Genomic DNA, 27,782 nt, shown 5'->3' on the forward strand with positions numbered 1-27,782 from the left:
AGTATATGCTATCTAATTTCAAATGTCCAAAATAATATTTATTGACTTCTTCCTAGCATATCAGCCAAGTAATGTGCTTGTTTTTTTTCCTTTTTTTCTGCATTGCTTAGCACTTTTGTTTTGGTTAATGTTTACTGAGATATTATTTTGATGAGCATTTGTGTCTCCATCTAATATCTTGTTGATATTAAAAAAGTCCATCGGCCCTGTTGGAAGCTCCTTGCCCTTTGCCATATTGTGCAGTGAAATAAAGCTCAGGCACAACTGTATTTGGTCTCCTCATTGTTCTGTGCCTGTGGAAGCTAAAATGATAAGTTATTGCATGTTATTTAGTTCATCTTCTAGTACCAGCATCCTACAAGGAACATTTAAAATTTTGCCATTTATTGTCTCTGTATAGAGCTTATTGTGTGTGCAGTTGTTCTTTTATACGTCACAGTATTTTACTTCAACAAGCAGTTGATCATACTCCATGTTTAAAACACATTGCCACAGTTTCTTCAGTCTTATCGTAACTGTCTGGTGCCTAACTAGCTACCTACACAAATCTAAGCCCTCTTAGATTTCAGTCTACTCAGTTTATAAGGTCTGATTGTAGGCCATCAGATATCCATATGATGCTAATATAGGAACCTCAAATATCAAGGACATTGTGATTCAATTAATAATAAAAGGCCTGAAGCTGCAGCATCTATTTTTAACAGAGTTTTTTTTTTAAATGATTGCTTCTGTATAAAAGCAGCAGCATCTTCCCACTTCTGGTTTGTTCTCTGTTGTTTATTGACATAATTTTTCTTTTCTCGTCTGTTTAATAACTACAATATATGCAGAATATTGATTTCAACCTTTTGTGGGCATTCATTCCCGTATGACGCATACTTGACAATGCTACAGATAGTACTTAGCGTAGAAGTAGGACTGAAAATAACTTCATTCGCACATTAGGAGAAGATTTTCATTATGGTTCAAGTACAGTGACAGCTTTCGTTTTCCTGTTGGTATAGTGAAGAATGAGGACACTGTAAACTGGCAGTCAGATGTCAGCCTAAACATACTAGAATTAGGACCTCCAGAGGGGTGATGAGCAATGCAGGAAAATAAGCCCCATGTACCTCTCACAGAGCAACCAGCCTACACTTACATTCAGTGTTTCTGGGAAAGCATAGTGTGGTGCTGATCACCTCTGATGTCATGAGGGCCATAATGGAACACCTTGAAAGTCCAGGATTAGTTTCTTGTTTCAAAATACAAGTAAATGAGCAATACAGAACACAAAGCATTTACTAACGGCTATTGCACAGTTGCTTGCTGATGGTTGCAGTGTTGTAAACAAGGTAGTTCATGTCTGACCTCTACTGGTATTTGATGCAATCACAGTTCGAAACACCTTCTGCTTGAAACAGCCATGTTAAAATGTCCACATTGTGCCAACTTTTGAGCTTCAGCTGGCATGCAGGTGTAAGCGTTTATTCGATCTAAGATATTGGATCCAACAGTTTGAGTCCTATGATACATTGTGCAGCATTTGTACAGTCAGTTAAACAATTGGAGTGGCACCAGGGCATTGAATGCATTGATATGTCCTTGTGTTTGTGCACTTCTTATTCTTCAGACAGATTCTATGCTCTTTATCTTTCCAAATTGGACATCACCAGATGCTCTGCTCAAATTCTTGATCAGTATTGTGTGTTGACTATAAATTTAATCATTTTGTAAGTTTTTAAATTAGTTGCACTGTATATTGTGCCGTATGTTTGTCTGCCAAGCAGACTTTGAATAAGTCTTCCACTTTCTAATGAGGCCAAGTTAAAGTATCAGTTTTTTTTATTTATTTACAGCTCCTGCAGCATGATCCAAAGCAGCGTCTGCCATTGAAGCTTGTGATGAGTCATCCTTGGATACGAAGCTATGTTAAAGACATATAATGTAAATGTCGTGTCCTTGTGTTTGTTTCTTTTACTGTGCTTACGAGAGCTGATGAAGCTCATTGTGTATGGTATTGTATTGTGTGCAGGTTTTAATTTTTATGAATTTGTATTTGTAGCATATTTGTTTTTTAGTAACTTGTTGACGCTTATAAAAAATGATTCTTGTCTTATGAGTTTTCTATGTGGAGATTTTTTTTCTATTTGATACTTCTTTTTGGGTCAGTCTTCCGGTTTCAAGTACCAGATTTGCATTTTTTAAAGTGAAAGTGATGGTAAGAGGAAGATCATTAAACCTCCGTGACTATCCAGTGGCTCAGGAAACTAAAAGTGGTTACAATGGAGCTGCAGTCACTTAAATTGACACAATGGGTTACAGTTGAAGGGTGGTGGAAAAAATGCTAACTCACAAGAACTGATTTTGAGTTGTTAGAAAAGAATATAAAACAGTGTTAAAACAGTTCTGCCAGCTTGCAGAACTAATTGTTATCAGCATGTGGTGCATTTAATCATTGAATGTACAACAGATAAGGTGGACAGACTAGTCTTTACTAAATCTGATAGCATGTTCTTCCACTGCCATCTTTGATTCAACTCATTTGAGAAATGGTCTACTAAATTCACAGTTACAACAGTTGGGAATACATGGTATTTACAGTAGGCCAGCATGTCAAAACCAATATGTTAAGTGTAAAAATACAAAGTCATTTTTAATACCTTTATAGATTTTGTCAGTTTCCAGTTACCATAGGTAATGATGATAATGAGAGAAGGTGCACTACTTTTGTAGTATGCGGCTTGGTTGGTAATTTGGGTCTGACAGGAGGTGTGTTATGGTAGTCCATGCAGTTCTGATGACCACTGTGCCTGGATGACTTAGTGGTCTTCCTAGTAAGCAGGAGACCCAGGTTTGAATCCTGGTCCACCACAAATTTTTATCCTTCCCACTAATTTAAATCAGTGTCCACTCACAGACGATGTCTGTAATTCTTGTGTGTGTTATCTTGTCTGCTACTTGACTTTCTGACTACATTAGTAGTTGTAATAATGGTTCCTCAGTAAGTATTTGATATTGTGCCAATATGTTTTACTGCCGCCCCCTCCCCCCCCCCCCCCCCCCCCCCATGAACCATGGACCTTGCCATTGGTGGGGAGGCTTGCGTGCCTCAGCAATACAGATAGCAGTACCGTAGGTACAACCACAACGGAGGGGTATCTGTTGAGAGGCCAGACAAACATGTGGTTCCTGAAGAGGGGCAGCAGCCTTTTCAGTAGTTGCAAGGGCAACAGTCTGGATGAGTGACTGATCTGGCCTTGTAACAATAACCAAAACGGCCTTGCTGTGCTGGTACTGTGAACGGCTGAAAGCAAGGGGAAACTACGGCCGTAATTTTTCCCGAGAGCATGCAGCTTTACTGTATGATTAAATGATGATGGTGTCCTCTTGGGTAAAATATTCCGGAGGTAAAATAGTCCCCCATTCGGATCTTCGGGTGGGGACTACTCAAGAGGATGTCGTTATCAGGAGAAAGAAAACTGGCGTTCTACGGATCGGAGCGTGGAATGTCAGATCCCTTAATCGGGCAGGTAGGTTAGAAAATTTAAAAAGGGAAATGGATAGGTTAAAGTTAGATATAGTGGGAATTAGTGAAGTTCGGTGGCAACAGGAACAAGACTTCTGCTCAGGTGACTACAGGGTTATAAACACAAAATTAAATAGGGGTTGTGCAGGAGTAGGTTTAATAATGAATAGAAAAATAGGAATGCGGGTAAGCTACTACAAACAGCAAAGTCAACGCATTATTGTGGCCAAGATAGATACCAAGCCCACACCTACTACAGTAGTACAAGTTTATATGCCAACTAGCTCTGCAGATGACGAAGAAATTGAAGAAATGTATGATGAAATAAGAGAAATTATTCAGATAGTGAAGGGAGACGAAAATTTAATAGTCATGGGTGACTGGAATTAGAGTTTAGGAAAAGGGGGAGAAGGAAACGTAGGTGAATATGGACTGGGACTAAGAAATGAAAGAGGAAGCCGCCTGGTAGAATTTTGCACAGAGCACAACTTAATAATAGCTAACAATTGGTTTAAGAATCATGAAAGAAGGTTGTATACATAGAAGAACCCTGGAGATACTAAAAGGTATCACATAGATTATATAATGGTAAGACAGAGATTTAGGAACCAGGTTTTAAATTGTAAGACATTTCCAGGGGCAGATGTGGACTCTGACCACAATCTATTGGTTATGACCTGTAGATTAAAACTGAAGAAACTGCAAAAAGGTGGGAATTTAAGGAGATGGGACCTGGATAAACTGAAAGAACCAGAAGTTGTACAGAGTTTCAGGGAGGGCATAAGGGAACAATTGACAGGAATCGGGGAAAGAAATACAGTAGAAGAAGAATGGGTAGCTTTGAGGGATGAAGTAGTGAAGGCAGCAGTGGATCAAGTAGGTAAAAAGACGAGGGCTAGTAGAAATCGTTGGGTAACAGAAGAAATATTGCATTTAATTGATGAAAGGAGAAAATACAAAAATGCAGTAAATGAAGCAGGCAAAAAGGAATACAAACGTCACAAAAATGAGATCGACAGGAAGTGCAAAATGGCTAAGCAGGGATGGCTAGAAGACAAATGTAAGGATATAGAGGCTTCTCTCACTAGGGGTAAGATAGATACTGCCTACAGGAAAATTAAAGAGACTTTTGCAGATCAGAGAACCACTTGTATGAATATAAAGAGCTCAGATGGAAACCCAGTTCTAAGCAAAGAAGGGAAAGGAGAAAGGTGGAAGGAGTATATAAAGGGTCTATACAAGGGCGATGTACTTGAGGACAACATTATGGAAATGGAAGAGGATGTGGATGAAGATGAAATGGGAGATACGATACTGCGTGAAGAGTTTGATAGAGCACTGAAAGACCCGAGTCGAAACAAGGCCCCCGAAGTAGACAACATTCCGTTGGAACTACTGACGGCCTTGGGAGAGCCAGTCCTGACAAAACTCTATCATCTGGTGAGCAAGATGTATGAAACAGGCGAAATACCCTCAGACTTCAAGAAGAATATAATAATTCCAATCCCAAAGAAAGCAGGTGTTGACAGATGTGAAAATTACCGAACAATCAGTTTCATAAGCCACAGCTGCAAAATAGTAATACGAATTCTTTACAGACGAATGGAAAAACTAGTAGAAGCCGACCACAGGGAAGATCAGTCTGGAACACGTGAGGCAATACTGACCGTACGACTTATCTTAGAAGAAAGATTAAGGAAAGGCAAACCTACGTTTCTAGCATTTGTAGACTTAGAGAAAGCTTTTGACAATGTTGAATGGAATACTCTCTTTCAAATTCTAAAGGTGGCAGGGGTAAAATACAGGGAGCAAAAGGCTATTTACAATTTGTACAGAAACCAGGGGGGCATGAAAGGGAGGCAGTGGTTGGGAAGGGAGTGAGACAGAGTTGTAACCTCTCCCCGATGTTATTCAATCTGTATATTGAGCAAGCAGTAAAGGAAAGAAAAGAAAATTTCGGAGTAGGTATCAAAGTCCATGGAGAAGAAATAAAAACTTTGAGGTTCGCCGAGGACATTGTAATTCTGTCAGAGACAGCAAAGGACTTGAAAGAGCAGTTGAATGGAATGGACAGTGTCCTGAAAGGAGGATATAAGATGAACATTAACAAAAGCAAAACGAGGATAATGGAATGTAGTCGAATTAAGTCGGGTGATGCTGAGGGAATTAGATTAGGAAATGAGACACTTAAAGCAGTAAAGGAGTTTTGCTATTTGGTGAGCAAAATAACTGATGATTGTCGAAGTAGAGAGGATATAAAATGTAGACTGGCAATGGGAAGGAAAGCGTTTCTGAAGAAGAGAAATTTGTTAACATAGAGTATAGATTTAAGTGTCAGGAAGTCATTTCTGAAAGTATTTGTATGGAAATGAAACATGGACGAAAAATAGTTTGGACAAGAAGAAAATAGAAGCTTTCGAAATGTGGTGCTACAGAAGAATGTTGAATTTTAGATGGGTAGATCACATAACTAATGAGGAGGTATTGAATAGGATTGGGAAGAAGAGGAGCTTGTGGCACAACTTGACCAGAAGAAAGGATCGGTTGGTAGGACATGTTCTGAGGCATCAAGGAATCACCAATTTACTATTGGAGGGCAGCGTGGAGGGAAAAAATCGTAGACGCAGACCAAGAGATGAATACACTAAGCAGATTCAGAAGGATGTAGGTTGCAGAAGGTACTGGGAGATGAAGCAGCTTGCACAGGTAGAGCAGCATGGAGAGCTGCATCAAACCAGTCTCAGGACTGAAGACCACAACAACAACAACATGTTTTACTGGTGAAATTTCTGCAGATAAATGAGTTAAGTCATTTAAAATAATCTGAAATTTTGGGATCATCTGAGCCAAGGCAGTATTCTAGTAAAACAATATGTATGATACAGTCTTTCAGTTTCTTTCAGTATTCTCTGAGTGATTTAGATTGGTGGCCGGCCATTGTGGCCAAACGATTCTAGGCACCTCAGTCCAGAACTGCACGACTGCTACAGTTGCAGGTTCGAATCCTGCCTCGGGCATGGATGTGTGTGATGTCCTTAGGTTAGTTAGGTTTAAGCAGTTATAAGTTGTAGGGGACTGATGACCTCAGATTTTAAGTCCCATAGTACTCAGAGCCATTCGAACCATTTTGTTTAGATTGGTGATGAAACTTTTGAATACAGTGGAACCTCACTTAACGAGCACCTCCTACAATACAGAATTTGCATAACGAGCAAAACAAATTTTAAAAAAGTGACTCACTTAACGAGCGACGTTATGCATAATGAGTGATGACGATTTAGTGTGAACATCACCAGCCACTCATGCACGGCGGGGGAACCATTCAACAATATGAACACCTTACATTGTCAGCAGCGGCATATGAACAATGTCTTTAGCATATACTCAGGGTTGTCTTAAGATCTAGAAATCAAAGAATTTCAAAACTGTCAGGAAAATTTGGGGAAAAAAGAAACGGGAAAAATCTCATTTTTGTTCCAGTAGATTAAATGGTTTGTTTACTGAAATGTGATGCATTGTCGCTGGCTGGGTGCGGTTGAGTAAGTATGTTGCTTCTCTACTCCCTCATTCTTACTGCTTCTCCACTTTCTGTCACTCCCCTCATCTTGCAGTCAGTGCTGCCACTGCTTCCTGATGCTAGTCTAGCTGCTGCCGAGAAGAGGCAGGGAGGTATGAGGGGTAGTTTGTTTTAGATCTGATTCTCAGAGACTGTTGACGCAGTGGCGGTCATGTGTGCATGAGTTGTACTGAGTGCTTAAGGGTAAACATGCCTTGGTGCACGGCCAGCACATCTTGGCACAGTGTTACACCATCCGAGTTATCTGGATACTTCCCACCAACACCAACCTATCCGAACTCCGGAGATGGGAACTTGCCCTTCAATATATTCTCTCTTATCATTATCCACCAGGCCTCAATCTCCGCTAATTTGAAGTTGCCGCCACTCATACCTCACTTGTCATTCAACATCATCTTTGCCTCCACACTTCCGCCTTGACTTACATCTCTGCCCATACTCTTTGCCTTTAAATATGTCTGCTTGTGTCTGTGTATGTATGGATGTGTGTGTGTGTGTGTGTGTGTGTGTGTGTGTGTGTGTGTGTGTGTGTGAGTGAAGAGGTTCCACAAACATGTGCACTACCATAACAAATGTAAGCAAATACATAACTCAGGTACAGTTCATGTGTTTATCATCATAACTGCCATACAAAGTACTCAAAATGTTGATCTTGAGCATTTCCCCAGGCAATAGAGTGATTCTGGATAACAATACCGCATGTTGAATTTTATCTGGCATAAACGGCAGCGTAGGCCTTTGTTATAAGGTATTTCATGCGTTAGGAATTGTCATTGTTTTCTCATAGACCTCTTGTTTAATTTTCGCCACAGATAAAAGTATAGGATTGTCCAGTTTGGTGATTGTTCAGACCATTTTGCATTTCCTTAACAACCATTCCAATCCTCCCTAAACGGTCTCTTAGGAGAGTCTGTTATTACGTGTATGGAACAGGAGGAACATATCTTAAGAACTCAAAATATTTGATTGTATTTAGATTCTTTCCAATGAAACGGGGACCAGTGATGCGGGTCTTGAAAAACATGCACCTAACCTTGACAGACCAAGAGCATTGTTTTCATCCACTACTTTGAGTCGTCGTGGATTTCCAACTGGTGCTAGTACATACTGTAAAAATTGGCTTGCCCATGGTTTTTAAATGATTCTTCCTTAAACAAAATTTTGCATAGATATGCCTCATCAGTTTGTGCTTTTCAAGAATAACATTCAGAGGACCATAATGAATTTGGAAATCATTGCCATGAAGCTGGACGTGCAGTGAAATGTGAAGAGGATGATGCAATGGATTGTAATGTTCACAAAATGCTTGTTTCGTTTATCTCGCATGTTCTTTGCATTGTGTGTTATTTGTGCTAAAATACTAGATTCATTTATTTCATAAGTTGCCCTTCTTTTCCCTTGACGTATTTTATCCTCCACATTTAAAGTTTCCAGAACTTTTTTTTGTAATGTTTGGAAAGACAGATCGTGAGAGCTTGGCTCAATCTGGATACTCTGTAGCATATGACAACACCACTGCTGTAATATGGCATGTTTCACAATATTTTGGCAATTTCAAATCTGAATAATGCATGCTAAAAACAAGATACAATGATGGTGGCACTGTAAATTAGTAGTGCAGAGTATCAGTTTTCATCCCACATACGGGACAGTAATCATATTGTACTAGTCAAAACAACATTGTGATGGAGTGCTGTTTTCGCTACGGAAAATGAGTTGTGTGCATGCTGCCTTTCAAAAGCATTTCAAGATTCAGCTGCGATATCCAATTCCTGTCATGGAACAACACTGAATTAGGTGAGAAACTTTTGTGCAACTGCTAGTGCATCAAATCGAAATTCAACTGCCCCCCCCCCCTGTGGGTTCGGGGGTAAGAATAGGCCCACGGTATTCCTGCCTGTCGTAAGAGGCGACTAAAAGGAGTCTCAAACGTTATGGCCTTGTGAGATGGTCCCCTAACGGGTTTGACCTCCATCCTTCTAAATTTTCTGAAGAGCGAGCCGATTGGGGAAGGGCGCCTTACAAGGAGCGATGTGCCCATCATGCATTACCATCTCTAGCCAGGTTTGTCGTCATCGCTTAGCAGTCCCTCTCACCTACCATCTCTTGGGTGTGGATTTGTTCTTGGGTGCAGTTTATTGCAGTCTGCTATGCTGTGTCGCTTTATGCGCCAATGACGATATTGGACTACATCACCTGAAATCCAGCATGGTAGCCAGTCCGTTGTGGTGGGGCCGCCATGTACCCTGTTGGTTGTAGCCCCCTGACTACACAGGGATCGCTCTGCTGATGCCAGCGCCGTTAACTCCCCACGTATGCCAAGGAGTAGATGCCTATCTCCTTGGGGCATTGGGACTCCCGGCAATGGCCATCCTGCCAGGTGGTCGTTGCTGAGGCTGGGTGGTGCCCGTGGGGAGGGCCATTGGTCGGAGTAGGTGGCATCAGGGCGGATGACCCGCAATGAAGCGTGGTACATCATCTCTTGCTGGTGGCCAGCTGCCAGCAGTCTCTAAGCGTTCCAAGGCTCAATACAACGCAACTACATATGACCCCAAATCGTTACCCTCCCTGGCTACACCATGGGAGGAACGAAAGACTAAGCATGCCAGTGAAACATACTCGCCCCGCTACCTGGTGTGTACGAGAGCTGATGGTGAATCCTTTACATCAATGAAGCCTCAGTTCTTCTTCGAGCACTTAGAGGACAAGTTCGGGGAGGTGGAGGGCTTGTCCAAAATGCGCTCGGGCTCGGTTTTGATCAAATCGGCGTCTTCCGCCCAGTCCCGCCGGTTACTAGATTGTAACAAGCTGGGGGATGTTCCGGTTACAATCACGCCCCATAAGAGTCTTAATATGGTCCAGGGCATAATATTCCATCGGGACCTTCTACTGCAGTCCGATATCGAGCTTCGCGCCAATTTAGAGCGGCGAGGTGTTCACTTCGTCCGGCGCGTACATCATGGTCCAAGGGATAAGCAGGTTGCCACCGGTGCCTTCATCTTGGCCTTCGAGGGTGATACTTTACCTGAGAAGGTCAAGGTGATGGTCTATCGTTGTGACGTCAAGCCATATATCCCTCCCCCGATGCGGTGCTTTAAGTGCTATAAGTTCGGGCATATGTCTTCCCGCTGTACTTCCAGCCTCACATGTCGAGATTGTGGACGCCCATCACATCCCGATACTCCATGTGCTCCGCCTCCCATCTGTGTAAACTGCGGAGAGCACCACTCGCCTTGCTCGCCGGACTGCAGGATCTTCCAGAAAGAGTGCAAAATCATGGAGTATAAGACCCTGGACCGCCTGACATACACTGAGGCCAGGCAGAAGTTCGAACGCCTCCATCCTGTTCGAATGACTGCCTCTTACGCCGCGGCTACTATTGTTATGGCCCCATTAGCTCTCCCTCAGACTGCCACCTCTCAGAGCCGGAATGCTACACCTGCCCCCTTGATGGTGGGGGGCACTTCTCCCTGCTGCTCCTGCATTACCTGCCTCAGGAGCAGCAACCCCCCAACCATCGGGGACATCAGTCCCCACTTATAAGCTGGGGAAGCCTCAAACTTCCCCGGCTCGAATAGCACGGAAAGGGTCCCTTGGGTCCCTTCCTTGCCAGGTTTCCGCCTCTGGGAAGGGTGACGTCAGCCAACGGAAGAAAGGCAGACCAGCGGCTGGTCGCAGGGCTTCCCGCTCCTCCTCCGGCCCGGAGACTGACTCGCTGGAGCCCTCCCAGCCAATGAAACCCAAGGACCAGAGAGACAAGACGAAGAAGAAGACCTCTAAGGCCAAGGCACACGCGGTGGCATCCACCCCACAGCTCCCTACAGGCCCTGTGTCCGAGGATAAGGTGGAGATCCGGGCGTCCGCTGAGGACCTGGATCTCGCCGGACCCTCAGACACCATGGAAGCAGATTGTACTGGTCCTCCATCGGTGGCAGCAGGTGACCCAGTGGCGTGATCTGCCTCCTCGGTCCCTTCACGCCTTTTTCGGACATGGACAAAGCAATACTCCAGTGGAACTGCAGCGCTTTTTTCCACCACCTTGCTGAGCTTCGCCAACTCATCAGCAGTCACTCTTTCCTCTGCATTGCCCTACAGGAAACTTGGTTTCCGGCAATGCGGACCCCTGCCCTACGTGGGTATTGGGGTTATTACAAGAACCGGGCAGCTTATGAGAGGGTATCTGGTGGAGTCTGCGTCTACATCCTTAACTCTGTCTACAGCGAATGTGTACCTCTTCACACACCTTTAGAGGCTGTCGCTGTAAGGATGTGGACGCCTCAGCCTATTACTGTCTGCAGTTTGTATCTTCCGCCAGATGGTGATGTCTCGCGTCGTGTTGGCTGCATTGATAGCACAACTGCCTCCTCCTTTTGTGGTACTGGGCGACTTTAACGCCCATAACCCCCTGTGGGGTAGCGCTGCGATTACTGGCCGGGGTAGAGATGTCGACTCTTCTCTCGCAGCTTGACCTCTGCCTCTTAAACACGGGACAGCTGACACATTTCAGCGTAGTCCATGGCACATTTTCGGCCATCGACCTTTCTATCTGCAGCCCCGGACTTTCACCATCCATCCACTGGAGTGTCCATGACGACTTATGTGGTAGTGACCATTTCCCCATCTTTCTGTCACTACCACAGCGTCACTCTTCTGAACGCCCCTCCAGATGGGCTCTAAATAAGGCTGATTGGGGCTTGTTCTCCTCTCTCGCCACTATCGCACCTCCTTCCCATGACACCATTGATGCGGTGGTTCAGTCGGTCACCACCGGCATCGTTTCTGCGGCGGCATCTGCGATTCCCTGTTCATCCGGGTCCCCTCGGCGGAGGACTGTGCCTTGGTGGGCGCCCGAGATTGCAGAGGCGATTAGAGATCGCCGGCGGGCTCTTCAACGCCATAAGCGGCACCCTTCCTTGGAGAACCTCATCGTTTTTAAACAGCTCCATGCCCGTGCCCGACGCCTTATTCGCCAACGGAAGCAGGAGTGCTGGGAACGGTATGTTTCCACCATTGGCGTCCATACCTCTGCATCGCAGGTTTGGGCTAAGATTAGGCGACTCCATGGCTATCGGCCACCTGTCTCTGTCCCTGGGCTTTCGCTGACTCTGACACGATTGCGGACCGGTTAGCAGTGCATTTTGCTCAGTGTTCCGCATCTACGAATTACCCACTGGCCTTCCGCTCCCGGAAAGAGCGGTTGGAAAGTTGGAGGCTTTCCTTTCACACGCGCCACGTGGAGTCGTACAATGCTCCTTTCAGCGACTGGGAATTCCAGAGTGCACTATCTGCTTGCCCTGATACGGCTCCTGGGCCAGACCGCATCCACAGCCAGATGCTGAAACACCTCTCTGTGAATTGCCAGCGACGCCTCCTAGATGTTTTCAACCGCATCTGGGTTGAGGGTGTGTTCCCGTCTCAATGGCGAGAAAGCATCGTCCTCCCCGTGTTGAAACCTGGCAAGAACCCGCTGGAGGTGGACAGCTACCGCCCTATAAGCCTCACCAACGTTCTTTGCAAGTTGCTAGAACGTATGGTGAGCCGGAGGTTGAGTTGGCTCCTTGAGTCTCGAGGCCTTCTGGCTCCGTCTCAGGGTGGGTTCCGTAAAGGCCGCTCTGCCGTCGATAATCTGGTCTCCCTAAAGTCTGCCGTCCGTACAGCCTTTGCACGCCGCCAACATCTGGTTGCTGTCTTCTTCGACATGCGGAAGGCGTACGATACGACTTGGCGATATCACATCCTGGCCACACTTCATGGGTGGGGTCTTAGGGGCCCGCTCCCAATTTTTATTCAGAATTTTCTGTCATATCGTTCCTTCCGCGTGCAAGTTGCTGCGTCCCATAGTTCCTCCCGGGTCCAGGAGAACGGGGTCCCACAGGGGTCTGTCCTCAGTGTCTCCCTGTTTTTAATTGCGATCAATGGGCTCGCTGAGGTGGTGGGATCGTCCGTCGCAGCTTCGTTGTATGCAGACGACTTCTGCCTCTACTACAGCTCCGCTGGCATTGCAGTTGCTGAGCGCCAGCTGCAGGGCGCTATCCGCAAGGCGCAGTCGTGGGCTGTAGCGCACGGCTTCCAGTTTTTGGCCGCTAAGACATGCGTTATGCATTTCTGCCGGCGTCGCACGGTTCACCCTGAGCCACGCCTTTACCTTGACGGTGAACCTCCTGCTGTGGTAGAGACGCATCGGTTCTTGGGATTGGTATTTGATGCCCGGTTGACTTGGCTGCCTCATATTAGGCAGCTTAAACAAACATGCTGGCGGCATTTAAACGCTCTCCGTTGCCTTAGCCACACCGGATGGGGTGCCGATCGGTCCACCCTTCTCCGGCTGTATCAAGCGCTGATCCAGTCCCGCCTTGATTATGGGTGTGTGGCTTATGGTTCGGCATCGCCATCGGCATTGCAATTGCTGGATCCCATCCATCACTGCGGGATCCGACTCGCCACAGGAGCATTTCGGACAAGCCCTGTTGACAGCTTACTTGTGGAGGCTGGTGTTCCTCCATTGCGGATCCGGCGCGACCGACTTCTGGCCGCTTATGCTGCCCACGTTTGTAGGTTGCCAGGGCATCCCAACTACCGTCTCCTGTTCCCGCACTCGATCGTCCATCTTCCAGACAGGCGGCCCCGGTCAGGGTGTACGATCGCGGTTCGCATCCGGGCTCTACTGTGTGGGATTGAGTTTTTTCCTCGCCCGCCTGTTTTCCGGGCCAATCTCCGTCTGCCCCCTTGGTGTGTGCGCCGACCATGCATTCGGCTGGATTTGGCACAGGGTCCGAAAGACTCGGTCCCTCCTCCGGCCCTCCGCCGCCGCTTTGTTTCTCTCCTTGCCGAGTTTCCCGGATCTGCCGTGGCCTATACCGACGGTTCGATGGTCTCTGGTCGCACTGGGTACGCTCTTACTCTAGAGGATCATTGTGAGCAATGGTCGCTGGCACCCGGGAACAGTGTATACACTGCCGAGTTGGTTGCCATCTATCGCGCCCTAGAGTATATCCGCTCCCACTCAGGTGAGTCCTTTGTCATCTGTAGTGACTCCCTGAGTGGTTTACGAGCTCTTGACCAGTGCTTTCCTCGTTCCTGTCTGGTGATGGCCATCCACGAGTCGCTCCATGCTCTTGCCCGTTGTGGCCGCTCCGTGGTCTTTTTTTGGACCCCAGGTCATGTCGGCATCCCGGGCAATGAGCGGGTTGACACGCTGGCTAAACAGGCAGTGAGTTCACCGGCTCTGGAACTCGGCCTTATGGAGTGTGATCTCCTGTCGCTTTTGCGCCAGAAAGTGCTTGGTGCCTGGGGTGACGAGTGGCGCACCCTGCCCACGCCCAACAAACTTCGGGCGGTGAAGGAGACGACCGGTGTGTGGCGCTCCTCCATGCGGGCCTCTCGAAAGGACTCTGTCGTCCTCTGCCGGCTGCGCGTTGGCCACACGTGGCTGACGCACGGCCATTTGTTGCACCGGGAGGACCCACCGCTATGTCGCTGCGGGGCAGCTCTGACGGTGGTCCACATTTTGGTGGACTGCCCGCTTTTAACAGGACTCAGGCAGACGTTTGCGCTGCCTGATACCCTCCCTGCCCTTTTATGTGATGACGTTGCTATGGCGGACCTCGTGTTGAGTTTTATTCGGGCAGGGGGTTTTTATCGTATGATTTGAGTGTTTGTCCTTTTATTTCCTGTATTGACTTGGGCCTTTGGCCTGTGGTTTTAAACTGTGGGTTTTAATGTCATTTGGTGGTTGGCTTTTCCTTATTTTCATGGTCGGCCAACCACCTTCACACTCGGTGTGATTTTAGTTCCGTTTGTCTGGTCTTTGTCTGTCTTTCTTGTATTGTGTCGTCCCTTGTCTCAGTTCTCCGTTTTTAACGACTGACAGCTTTTATTTCGTGTGATTTTATCGTGGAACAAGGGACCGATGACCTTAGCAGTCTGGTCCCTTCAATCCCACACCCAACCAACCAACTGGCCCTTCGAAAACCATCTGAACTCCTGAGAATGTTGAATTGTGCATAGCAATTTTCAGGCATAGCAATATTCAGGCAAGCCCTCATCGTGTGTTATGAAAACATGCCCAAAGATTGCAACAGTTAAAAAATTGAATTCATGATGAAATTTTGAGAATTCCACCAGCAGTTACCTAAGTCATGTTTGGAAACTGGCTGAAACACCTCGAGTATTGCGAACCCATAAATGGTTGTCATCTGTCCAATGCAGTATTTCATAAGTAAACTTGTGTATAACATTCAGCTTTGTTTTGTGCGTAGTTTGGTGTGTTGTTCAAATTTGAAATTGTCGAAACATTGTAAAACACCATATAGTGTGGCAAAATTAGCCATAAATGATACTTAAAAAAAAAAGAAATTGTGAATGCCTCAGTAGCTTCATGAAGAAGTTATCTAACTGCTACAAAAAGCAGAGCACTGAATGATGTTTTTCAAGTGCGCAGATAAACACAAGAACTATTTCTGAGTTACGTGTTTGCTTGCTTTGCTGTAGTGCGGCAGATTTATCCCGATACTACCTGATCGAGTCTCATACATGTTATGTCATTGAAATTTTGTTAGAAGGTTCTTACAAATTCCACAGAAAAAGTATATAGTTAACTTAGAAAACACAAAACAAAGTTGATGTTGTAATTTGGTGTCTATAAATGGTAAAATTTACTTAAAAGTGTAAGTAAATTCGCTATATTATCCATTAGACAGAAACCCCTGCTTGCTATACCTATTCAGTCTGAATATTAATGGGGTGACCGGTCTTAGCTGCCTTGCCCTGTATATTATGATTTTTGTACCCTATATTTCGGTTGGAATTCCTGCAAACTACAAACTATGGACAATAATTCTTTTTCAGTCGCTATATAGTTTATTTCATGTTTATTGGAGCTTCTACCAATAAAAGCTATAACTGTATGGTCTCCTCCTTCAGAATCTCATTTCCGTTAAAACAATTCAGTCTAATCCTAATTCTCAAGCATCCACAGCCAGTTTAAAAGTGTGATGCATTTGAGGATGACTTAAAAATCTTAGCTTCTAGGAAGACTTGGTTATTTTATCAAATGCTTCAGCAGCACCATCATCTCAAATGCACTTTGACTGTTATTTCAGGAGACCTTATAGTCATAGACCATTCATTGATTGCTCTCTTATAAAACACCTAAAGAAACCTACTAAACTTAAAAATGAATGCAGTTGTTTTACTGTTCATGGTTCTGGTCATTCCTTTGTTGCTTGAATTATTCCAGATCGAGTTCAATCCCTTTATACTCACTGTATGCCCCAGGAACTTCAGTTCATCCCTTCCAAAATGAGATTTAGTCAGCTTCATTGTTACTCCTTTTTCCAGTAATCTGTTTAAAGCTCTAATCAGTAATGCACAATGCTCCTGCCAGGTCTTGGAAACTAGCAGAAAATCATCTGCATACATTAATTAACTCTTGTACTAAGTCATTACTTATTGATTTGTCTGGAGCTTGAATAAAAACAGCCACAAATAGGTTGAATCCAAAATCCAGTATTTTAAACTGGTAAGATTTTTCCCTTCTAAGAGGAATGCTGCATAACAGCTGGATTCTTCACACAGGGGTACTTTCCAGTAGTCGGGGGTTAAGTCAATTGAACTAAAAAAATTCGCTTGTTCAAATTTTGATACTAAGTATTCTGTGCTGTTGGGCCTATCCAGCTCTCTTTCAATATGTGTATTTACAGTTCACACATCTCACAACCACCAAATGCCTCTTTCAGGTTTTTTTCACCACTAACAATGGATTATACTTTCGATCATGTTTTGAATGTCTTCTGGGACTGCATCTTGAACACTTGTTGGTGTACTCTATAGGTATTATTTTGTTTCAATATTATTTTATCCTCATTAGAATTGAGTGACTCTTCATTGTCAAATAGCTAGTCTAAATCTACAACCACAGATGAGTTAAGATTCAATACAATTAAGTGTTTGATGAAAAGTAAACATACTAATTGGGGGGGGGGGGGGGGGAATTGATACCTTCCTTTATTGTCTTTCCTTTACTTCCAGTTATGCCTACAACATAAAACTCCAGTTACTGGGAGTGGCGAACACACAGTCTCATTTCATATGATTACCATTAGTTCCTGCAGTACGGCATATCTGATAATGTGAATTTAAGTGGACATGATCATCTGTTTCAAAAATTTTCCCAGGTGCTATTGTTTCTATCTGTTCTTTCACTTTACTACTTTCCTTTTCCATGCATAGGACTAGAGTGGGTGAGGGCTACTAACTTCCTCACCTGAGGACCTACTACCCACCTGTTACATTGTGGAGCCTGGCCCCTGACCTAGGTCTTGTATTATTTTCCGAATCTGAATATTAAAATTGTCTATGGATTTAATGAAAGCAGATGTAAGTATTAAACCTGTAAATATTAGAAGTTTAAATTTAATCCATGTTCATAATTTTACTGTTTATTGACTGAGTTTCATTAAAATTAATGAAACTCAAGTTTTTCTAATTACATTTTTGTAATGTGTTTATCTGACATGTTCCACACCCAGGAGGATGCCCTCTTTTATGGGTCTATGGAATGAATAATTAATCTAATCTATCCTAAGCCCCGTTTAACCTTCCTTCCAGATTGTACACTATTTTTGTCACTATGCTTCAAAAACTTACAGTATGTTGATGCATTCTTATATGGAAAATACTTTGGATGGTTATAATTACTAAATCACACTGTCAATTTTGCTTCATGATTATATTCCCCTCATTCTTTGTTTAATGTAACAATTCCTGTGATAAACATTAATAGATTGATCACTGTTGGCCAGCCACAATACCATATTTCTTTTCTCATATGATAAGTTAGCCGATGTACTAACCCTTTAATTAAATGACTTTCTGCTGTAAGGTTGTCTAAGTATTTAAACCTTGTTAGGTGCCACTCAGTATTTTTCTTACATGTGTATCAACCTTTATTGTAATATCCAATAATTTGAGTGTTAATTTCTCTTGCGCACTAGATGACCAGTATTTCCTCCTTTTAAACTTACCCTGAAAATTGTTCTGGGATGTAATTCTTCCAAATGAGCAGTTCCCCATGGGATTGCCTTCCTGTTTGAACAGCTCAGGACAGTCATTTTTCTTGGAATCATCCCAGAGCTTAGACAAAGATTTAGAGAATACACAAAAAAAAAAAAAAAAAAAATGGAGTGAGCATCTCTTGCAGATTTAAATTTAGAAAATCATTTGACCACGTTTGTTCCACTTCTGAAATGCAATTTTTCTATTAATTATACAGGGAACCAGCCATTTTCATTAATCCTCTTTTTATTTAACACCTCCTTTGTTTGGGTAGTTCATTCCAGACCCGTTGTAGATTCTTATTTACGTCTCTAAACTGGTCATCATTATTATTTCAAATTAAATGACACTGTTTATCACCTCCAAATATAGCGCCTGTGTTAAAGACAAAGTAGCAGAACTTAGTTTGGGAACCTTATTGTTTATCTCTAGCTTTTCTTTAATCCCTTATGTCTTCATCTCATTTTGGCCTGTGACTCGTAACTTGATTCTTGATTCATCACCTTGAATCTTCAATTGTTCTGTTACTTCAGTTTTATTGATATGTAACATATTTAATTTAGGATCTGTTTTTTTACTAAAATGTTCACTTCAACTTGTCAAACATTATTTCATATGTTGCTCCATTTCTGAAGTGAGTACAGGCACACAATTACTACAGTATGTAATTTAAAATTCATCTTCTCTTGGTACATTCTCTCATCCATACCACCAGGTTAAGTTCGTTACTACAATCTTTCAACCAAAATACACTCTTAACTATTCATGGGACAAAAAAGAAAAAAATCAGATTGGATTTAACACAGCTCACGAAACAATGTTTGAATAGTTTCTCACTCTATAATGCTGATTGGAAGCAGGTACACTGTGCTTGGTGAAATGTGTTATTTTTAGGTGTGTGCTACTAATGCTGCCATTGCTTGATGCTGGGGATGTAGTTGTTGAATTCATGAAACAATTATAGTCCTTTTGTAAATCCAACTGCCAATCTTCTAATTAGTAGTCTTTATAAATCCTTCTTTGCTGTGATTGTTGTTGATGGATTAATCAATTCTTGTTAATTCTCTTCAGCTTTAATGCTGGTAATGGTTTGTACACTGAGCCCTAATTTCGGGGTTTGATCGCGTTGCTAAGGACAACAGCACCATTTGTCAAAAACTTGTCCTTCAAAAATGGTTGATCCCTACTTGATTTTTATTTAATACATTTTTCTTACTTAGATCTAATTAATTTTCACCACATAAATTATCAAGTCTGGCACTGGGGCCAGAATAAACCATTTCATGATCTGCAATCACTTTACTTTGTTCCTAATTTTACAGACACGTAAACATAAGTGTGTGTGTGTGTGTGTGTGTGTGTGTGTGTGTGTGTGTGTGTGTGTGTGTGTGTGTAAAAGTACTTCTTCCAATGCACAATTATATTGGTGCTTCAGTTACAGTAACCTGTGTAAGGAAACTCTTCATATACAATGTCTGAACAAAACATCAATATTACATTACATGTAACATGTATGATGTTCACAAATTACAGCTTTGAAACATCTAACTGCTAAGCTTCACCTCTCCTCCTTGGCATCACTACCATTGCCACAATATACAATGTTCCGTGGCATGCCTCTCTTCTCTGAGACACGACATGGCCACATGGAGTACTGCAACATGTTGCCAAAACCACAATTACCATCCCATCTTGGAGACATGCAGTGTCCATCCAAGCCAGCATACTTGCACAAATAATAACAAACTTCCCAGCAATACATGATTCATAACATCCTCATTCATGGGTTGGGCAATGAGGGGTAACAAATCATGATATTCTAAATGATACGCTACACCAGAACACATGACAATTATTGATACAGCTCTGTGAATTAAATCACAAATTCACAAGTATAATGCATGAATATTGTGAAGACTTGCTCGTAATTATACTTAAAAGGAAAACTGCAGCACAACATAGTGCTACACCACTAGACAAAAGATGATCTTTCCGTCTGCAGTGTAGTCTGCATAGCATTTACATGCTCAGACTTGCATATGTTTGTTGACGACAGTCTGAATCAGTTCAAGCCCCACTAGACAGCACACAGACTGGACACTGACAGAAACACTGACAATTTTTTTCATTCACATGCAGCAATTTGTCTGTGCAAACACTGTCTGTACAGACAGGTTGGTGCAAATATTTTAATGTGTTAAAGAAATTAACTAGAAAGGCTTGTGTGTTGACACAAATTTAGAGTTCGCTGCTTTGGAGTTAATAGATTTAATATAGTTGCTGTTTCAGTGTACCATTCTCTATGTGGCCACTTCAAACATTTTCTAACCCGAATGAAATGTTGCCTAGGCGGCTTAATGTTCTTGAAATCAAAAATTGTATTGTGTGATGATTTCAGTGTACACTTTGGCAAAGAGACTACTTACGGAAACAGAATTTATTAACTTAGTAGTCAGTTATGGACTGCTTCTAACAACTCTTTTTGCCTAACCAGAGGTGATGTCTGCCTTGACACTGCAATCGTAAATCTAAATACCCAAAGATCGCTGACCACAGGGCACTAGTTGTGGAGCTTTATACAGAAAGAATTAATAATAATAATAATAATAATACACACACACACACACACACACACACACACACACACACACACACACACACACACACACACACACACACACACACAGAGAGAGAGAGAGAGAGAGAGAGAGAGAGAGAGAGAGAGAGAGAGAGAGAGAGAGAGAGACTGTATCTATCCACAGAAGACCAAAAACGCCCTGTGAACATGTCACAACACAGCCGAAATGCAGTGAATGGAAAAAAAAAAACCATTGTGTACTAGTGGATGAAAAAATTAAAATGCATTGTACCACTGTTACATGATCACTTCAAAGCAGCAACAGCTCCCAGCACAAAGGAAATTGGAACTTTTATAGTTTTCAATGTGGTCTCCTTGTAGGTTAATGCACTTATCCCAACAATGTTCCAGTGCCTTGATCCCATCTCGAAATGCACTCCCTCTAGGCCTGCAAAATAGTTGTCAACTTCGGCTATCAATTCTTCATTTGAAGTGAATCTTCATCCACAAAAATAAAAAAAATAAAAATTAAAAAAAATTTAAAAAAATAAAATTCAGTTTTGAGAGAAGATGGAAATCTTACGGAGCCATATCGGGTGAATAAGGCGGGTGTGGCAACAATTCGTATCTTAGTTCATGTTATTTTGCCATGGTGACGGCGGCACGTGTGCGGGCGCGCGTCAAGAGTCCCGGCACCCATCTTGCAGATTATTTTTTCATCTCTAATTCTTCAGTTGAAATGTGATATACCCTTTCAGATGACGTCTGGCAAGCATGAGCAATTTCACGAACTTTCAATCAGTGATCCTCCATGACTATTTTGAACACTTCTGCAATGATTTCTGGAGTAGTGACTTATTTTGGCTGACCACTGCGCAGATCATCATCTAAGCTCTCCCGACCAAATTTAAATTCATTTGTCCACTTGGGCAACAGTTGAATATGGAGGAGCTGAGTCCCCCAGTGTATTCTGGAGATTGGCATGAATGTCCTTTGCTTTCATACCTTTCTTTACAAAATATTTAATCACTGCTTGAATCTCGATTACCCGCCTCCCCTTCCATCTTCACAAATTACTATGCAGGGACAGCTACAGAGCCACGTCACCGCCTCAGCTCTCTTCCAAGAGCACTGATGAGGCACGTGTTTACAAGCAACCGTTCACTAAATATCTCGTGAACAACTCGTTGCACTAGTGCTGACCTCTGGTGGTGATTCCGAGAACTTTTCAAACCACCCTCATAGAAGACCAAGAAGAAAAGCAATGATAGGTATACGGTAAGCTACTTCAATGAACCTAAGGCAGCGTGGGACATTACCAATGTACACAATAAGAAATTCACCTCTGCCTTAAGTCTGTGTAGTCCAGATGACTGTAACAATTATTTTATTGATGTAGAAAACACTAAAAGTGCAGTTCAAGACTTGAATATAGAGCCCCCTCTCTCTCCCCCTCCCCCCCTCTCTCCCCCCCTCCCCCCCCCTCTCTCTCTCAATAAAACACACACACACACACACACACACACACACACACACACACACACACACACACTTTCTCTCTCTCTCTCTCTCTCTCTCTCTCTCTCTCTCAAGGGTGCTCATTTTAACTGAAGCCATTGAAATATCTCTTAGATTAAAAAAAAAGTTATAATTCTGATTTGTTTGTATTGGATGGGGACATCCACTGCTACCATATTTGACCCCCCACCCCCTCCATCCCATTCTTGGGTGGGCAAGAGACAGTCATCAATGGGAATCACAGTTTCTTATTGCAGATTATGATTCTACGACTAAATCTACATACATTTTTTCTGAAGCATTTTCTTCCCTTTGCTACATATGGCACTGTAGTCAGAGAAGTAGCAGTGGGTGCACAATCATATTTTGCGACATGTTACTCAATGCCCCTTGAACATCCTATGGCACATGGGGCCCCAGCTCGATACTGTGAGAGTAAGATGGGCCAGTATTTCATATCTTTTAATTGCAAATTCCATGCACAACATTGTATTCCCCTAAAATATTGAACAGAGGAATACTCACTATGGCCATGGATCGAGGTGAGCGCTACTCTGCTTTTCTAATTAGAGTAACTGTTCAAATGTAGTACCACCAACTGTAATACACTTAGTGATTGGCTTCTCAAATCGTACACAGGACAGAAGCATATCTTCGGGAATGTCAGGACAGGCATTTCTGATGCATTCGACCATGCCATTACAGCCTGTTGCCACTTGCTGCTACACCTTATCTTTTAAATATGTGGCGATGTCAAATCCAGTGACCTTGCAGGCCAGTTAATAGGGCCAACTCTCCAATCCAGTGTTAAACACAGTCTAATGCAGTTGTGGGTTGAAGTGGTATTGTTGGATGCCCCCTCTGAGACAAATTAGAAATATAACTTTTTTTGGTCCAATGTGTAGTTTTCAAGGTATTTCAATGTCTTCAGTTAAAATGAACATCTTGTGTGTTTTTCTGAAACTTCTATGTACAAAGCTACCTTATAAGAGGAATGATCCAGGCAAGGTAACAAGCTTTTTGCTAGTGGCAGACCAAATCTCAAATTACTTTGAAATTAATGAAGAATTTACAGATGCACAGCATGGTTTCTGGAAAGGGAAAACTACAACAGCATTAACGCTAGATGTGAGTACTGGGATGAAGCAAAGTTTTGAGGAAAAAGAATCTGTAGTACTGACACTTTTTGAACTTAGTAAGGCATTTGACTGCAATCCTAACAAGATCCTTCCAAGCACACTCTGTCAGTAAGGGGTTGGAGGCACTGTTCTGGCAACCCTCAAATCTTATTTAGATGGAAGGCAGGTTATAGGAGTCCAAGAACCACAATCATGTGAACAGAGGTTGGAATACCATGTGTCACAGGGATCCCCATGTTACTAGTTTATGTAAGTGATTTAAGTTCTCATGGACAGTTCTCAGTTCTTGCAATTTTCAAATGACATGACTCAGTACTCGAAAGGGATCAATGCTAGCAAGGCTCAACAAAAAATCATTGAAGGAAAGATGCAAAAATTAATATGTAGTCTCAGTGACAAAGGAGATCTGAACTGTGCAGGGACTGTGAAACTTGGAAAGAGCACTGTTGGACAGAAGGTTCAATTCCTGGGTGCACATATAAATTTTTAAAATTATCACTTGGCCCTGACTGTAGAGAATCGGATCCAGTTCATAAAGTTTTTCACAAACGTACATAGAGCATGTGACAAGTGCCAATGATGCTGAAGGCAGGATGCTGATCAAAATACATTGCCACACCAAACTGAGTGAAATCAAGGAATGCAAGTGGTCGTACCCAATACGTCATCCTGCAACCATGTAATACAGGGTCATTACATGTAGCATTCAAGCTCAGCAGTTCTACATCACTAATAGAAAGTGTGAAGTCCAGGGGAACTGACAATAATTGAGGCACCACAATTGGAACAAGTCCACTATCATCTCTGGATAATTAATGTAAACAAATTGCTGGCCATGATGACATTATTTGAAACTTAAGTACTGCTATTTCAAAACCATCACTCTCCATGTCTAATTGTGCCAACTAAATCTCTGATTGCAATGAAATGACAGTCCCACTAGTTAACAGGATGACTTGGTTGGCAAATCATGATCTGCTACCTGGCTCTGAGACTGCGGCCAGCTGGCTGCATTGGGACTTTGCCTCTGCAAGTTGCCACTGTTATTTTATCACCTCTGTGACTGATGGAAGACGCAGATAAACCTGAGTCTTCCTCTGGTGAAGGGCCATATCAAGTGACTGCAAACTACTGCCTTCAACCTGTTGGGCAAGGCACCCAAGTATCACCTACGTGGCAGTACACTGTACCACCTTCGTGGCTGTGAGCTATATTGCTGATTTGGGTTGTGGACTTCCTCCTTCATGACACTCACCATCCATGATATGCTGTTGGCACATACATAAGTGCGTGTCTGTTTTTGAGAGTGCTGGTGAATCGATGTTAGCGTGTGCCTCTAGACCAGTGGTCGTCAAACTTTTTTGCTCAAGGGCCAAAACTAACAATATGATGTGGCACCTCGGGCCGCAGATTTCCAGGTCTTTTTATTAACTGGCAAACCAGGTAAATGGTGTATTATGAACCTGCAGTAGACTAGCTATAGTAAAGAAGCGAGAGGTTTACCATTGACTTTCTAGCACTTATTGTTAAAGTCGATACCATTCGGATCACTATGTGTAGAATGTTCTCCGTTTCAGATTGTTGCCACCCTCAATGACCAGTGCATTGTAACACTGTAATTGTCTGACGAAATGTTGCTGCGTTGCCCTTGCGAACAGATGGTTAATAACAGCAAATGGCCTTATACTTAAATGTATTATGTAACACGAGACAAGATCACAACTGTTTCCTACATTTTGAAAGCCATTTTTCTTCAACTCACTTGACTGAACAACAACCACCTTAATTGTATTTCATACTAGATGATGTACCTGACATTGGCTAGATATGTATTTTTTCCAATATTACGTCATTCTGTCTCTTCCTTCCCTCACTGTCTGTCGTCCATCTAGACTTACCCCTTAACCACCATCTTTTCGCCCATTTATCTGTCCATTTCACACACCCCTGCGGGTTCGGGGGTAAGAATAGGCCCGCGGTATTCCTGCGTGTCGTAAGAGGCGTCTAAAAGGAGTCTCCAAAGTTTCGGCCTTATGTAATGGTCCCCTCTTGGGTTTGACCTGCCATTTTCAAAATTACCGTTGTTAGTGCGTGCCATTTGGGGAAGGACGCCTTACGTGGTGTTTTTCTATTGGTCCATCGTGCACCTCCATCTTGCATGCTATCTATTGTTGTGTGGAGGGTTTTACACCCCATGTCTTCTGGGTTGCCTCCTCGTCTTGTGCGCAATCCCCTTCTTAGCGCCCACGACAGCTGTGGACCCTTTAAACACCTAAAATCCAGCACGGTAGCCAGTCCGTTGTGGTGGGGTCGTCATGTACCCTCTTGGTGGTAGCCCCCTGACCACGCAGGGATCGCACTACAGATGCCAGAGCTGTTTCCTCCCCATGCATGCCAAGGAGTATGTGCCCATCTTGTCTGGGGCACGGGGACTCCAGGCAATGGGATATCGGCCAGGTACCCGTTGCTTTGGCTGGGTGGCGCCTGTGGGGAGAGCCCTCGTTCGGAGTAGGTGGCATCTGGGCGGATGTGGCGCAATGAAGCGCAATAAATCTCACCAAGCTGGTGGTCGCACTGCCACCAGCGTCTCTAAGTGAGGCAGAATTGAATTCGATGCAGCACAATATTATCCTCAGTCGTTCCCCTCGTTGGCTGCGCCATGGGAGGGACGCTGATCTAGTGCCAAGCAGGAGCCTTATGTACCACAATACCTTGTCTGCAGCAGGGCTGATGGTGACTCCTTTCTTTCGACAAAGCCTATGTTTTTTGTGGAGCACCTGGAGGATAAGTTTGGGGAAGTGGTGGGGTTGTCTAAAATGAGGAATGGGTCCATCCTCCTCAAGACGTCCTCCCCAGCCCAGTCACGGACGTTGCTCTTGTGTGATAAGCTGGGAGACGTCCCTGTTACCGTCACTCCCCACAGTAGCTTAAATATGGTCCAGGGGATTATTTACCATCGCGACCTCTTGTTACAGTCCGATGACGAGCTGAGAGCTGACTTGGAACGACGTGGTGTGCATTTTGTCCGTCGTGTGCACAGAGGACCCAAGACCAACAGGGTGGCCACCGGTGCCTTTATCTTGGCCTTCGAGGGTGCTGTATTGCCTGAGAAGGTCAAGGTAATGGTTTACCGTTGTGACGTCAAGCCATACGTCCCTCCCCCGATGCGGTGCTTCCAGTGCTGGAAGTTTGGGCATATATCCTCCCATTGCCCAACAGGCGCCACATGTCGAGATTGCGGACGCCCCTCTCATCCCGATTCTCCATGTGCGCCTCCGCCTGTCTGTGTCAACTGTGGGGAACACCACTCTACATGCTCGCCGGACTGCCCCGTTCTTCATAAGGAGCGGAAGATTATGGAATTTAAGACCCTGGACCGGCTTACTTATCGCGAGGCAAAACTGAAATTTGAAAGGTTGCATCCTGTCCCTCTTCAAACTTCTTATGCTGCAGCCACGTTATCGTCGCTCTCGCGGGCGGCAGTTGTCGCCTCATCTTTGCCGCCTTTAGTGGGCCCTCGGGGCCGTACATCTCTGTCTGCCCCCCGCGTGTCTGGGGGCAAGCCTTCCTCTGTTGCCCCCTTAGCAGTTGGGGGTAAACCCCCTTCTGTCACTCCCCCCGCACATGCTTCGGGAGTGACATCTGCTCCAAAACCAGGGGGCTCGATCCCTCCCCCTCCTTCTCCGCCGGCGTTGTCTCTGCCGGCTTCTCTCTCGCGGAAGGGGTCCCTCGGGGCCCTTCCTTCTTACGTTTCTTCTGCTACCCCGCCGGATGTCAGCCAGTGGCTGAAGGTTCCTCCACCTGCTGGTCGTAGGGCTTCTGCGTCGTCGTCAGCCTCCGACGCTCCTTCAGAGAAACTCTCCCAGCCCTCTAAGCCAAAGGACAGACGCGAGAAGAAGGAACGGAACGTGTCCAAGGAGGAGGACGCTCCGGCAGTTTCAGTACCGCCTGCTGTCAATAGTTCTGGCTCTGGGGATGAGGTGGAGATCCTCGCCTCTCTACGGATCTCGCCCTCACGGAACCCTCGGGGGCCTCTCCTATGGACACAGCTGACTCTCGCCCAGTGGCGGCCGTTGACTCTGCGGCGCCGTCTGCCTCTCAGTCGCCTTCACGCCCTCCCAGTCCCTTCCTGCTTCCATTCTCCAATGGAATTGCGGCGGTTATTTCCGCCACCTGCCTGAGCTCCGGATGCTTCTGAGTTTTTGCCCTGTTCTCTGCATTGGTCTTCAGGATACTTGGTTTCCAGCAATGCGGACCCCTGACTTCGCGGTTATCGGGGATACTATAAGAACTGTGCTGACTGTCAACGAGCTTCAGGTGGAGTTTGCCTCTTTGTTCACCACTCTGTCTGTAGCTTGCCAGTACCCCTTCTGACGCCTTTAGAGGCAGTCGCTGTCAGGATTGAGC

The 27,782-nt window shown here is 44.2% G+C and overlaps 1 protein-coding gene across 6 annotated transcripts in view; it reads left to right on the forward strand.

Moving 5' to 3' along the window:
- Positions 1-27,782, forward strand: part of LOC126336964 (aurora kinase A-A-like) — a 173,933-nt gene that overhangs the window by 106,231 nt on the left and 39,920 nt on the right. For 2 of the 6 annotated variants that reach the window (XM_050001169.1, XM_050001170.1), the window contains exon 7: positions 1,839-2,098. The exons of the other annotated variants lie outside the window; for them this stretch is intronic. In XM_050001169.1, the coding sequence (XP_049857126.1) occupies positions 1,839-1,925 (87 nt within the window). In that variant the 3' untranslated portion in view covers positions 1,926-2,098. Of the gene's footprint in view, positions 1-1,838; positions 2,099-27,782 lie in introns of those variants that run through there. 6 annotated transcript variants of the gene reach the window in all.

The sequence above is a fragment of the Schistocerca gregaria genome, chromosome 2, assembly GCF_023897955.1.
Source record: "Schistocerca gregaria isolate iqSchGreg1 chromosome 2, iqSchGreg1.2, whole genome shotgun sequence".
Lineage (NCBI taxonomy): Eukaryota > Metazoa > Arthropoda > Insecta > Orthoptera > Acrididae > Schistocerca > Schistocerca gregaria.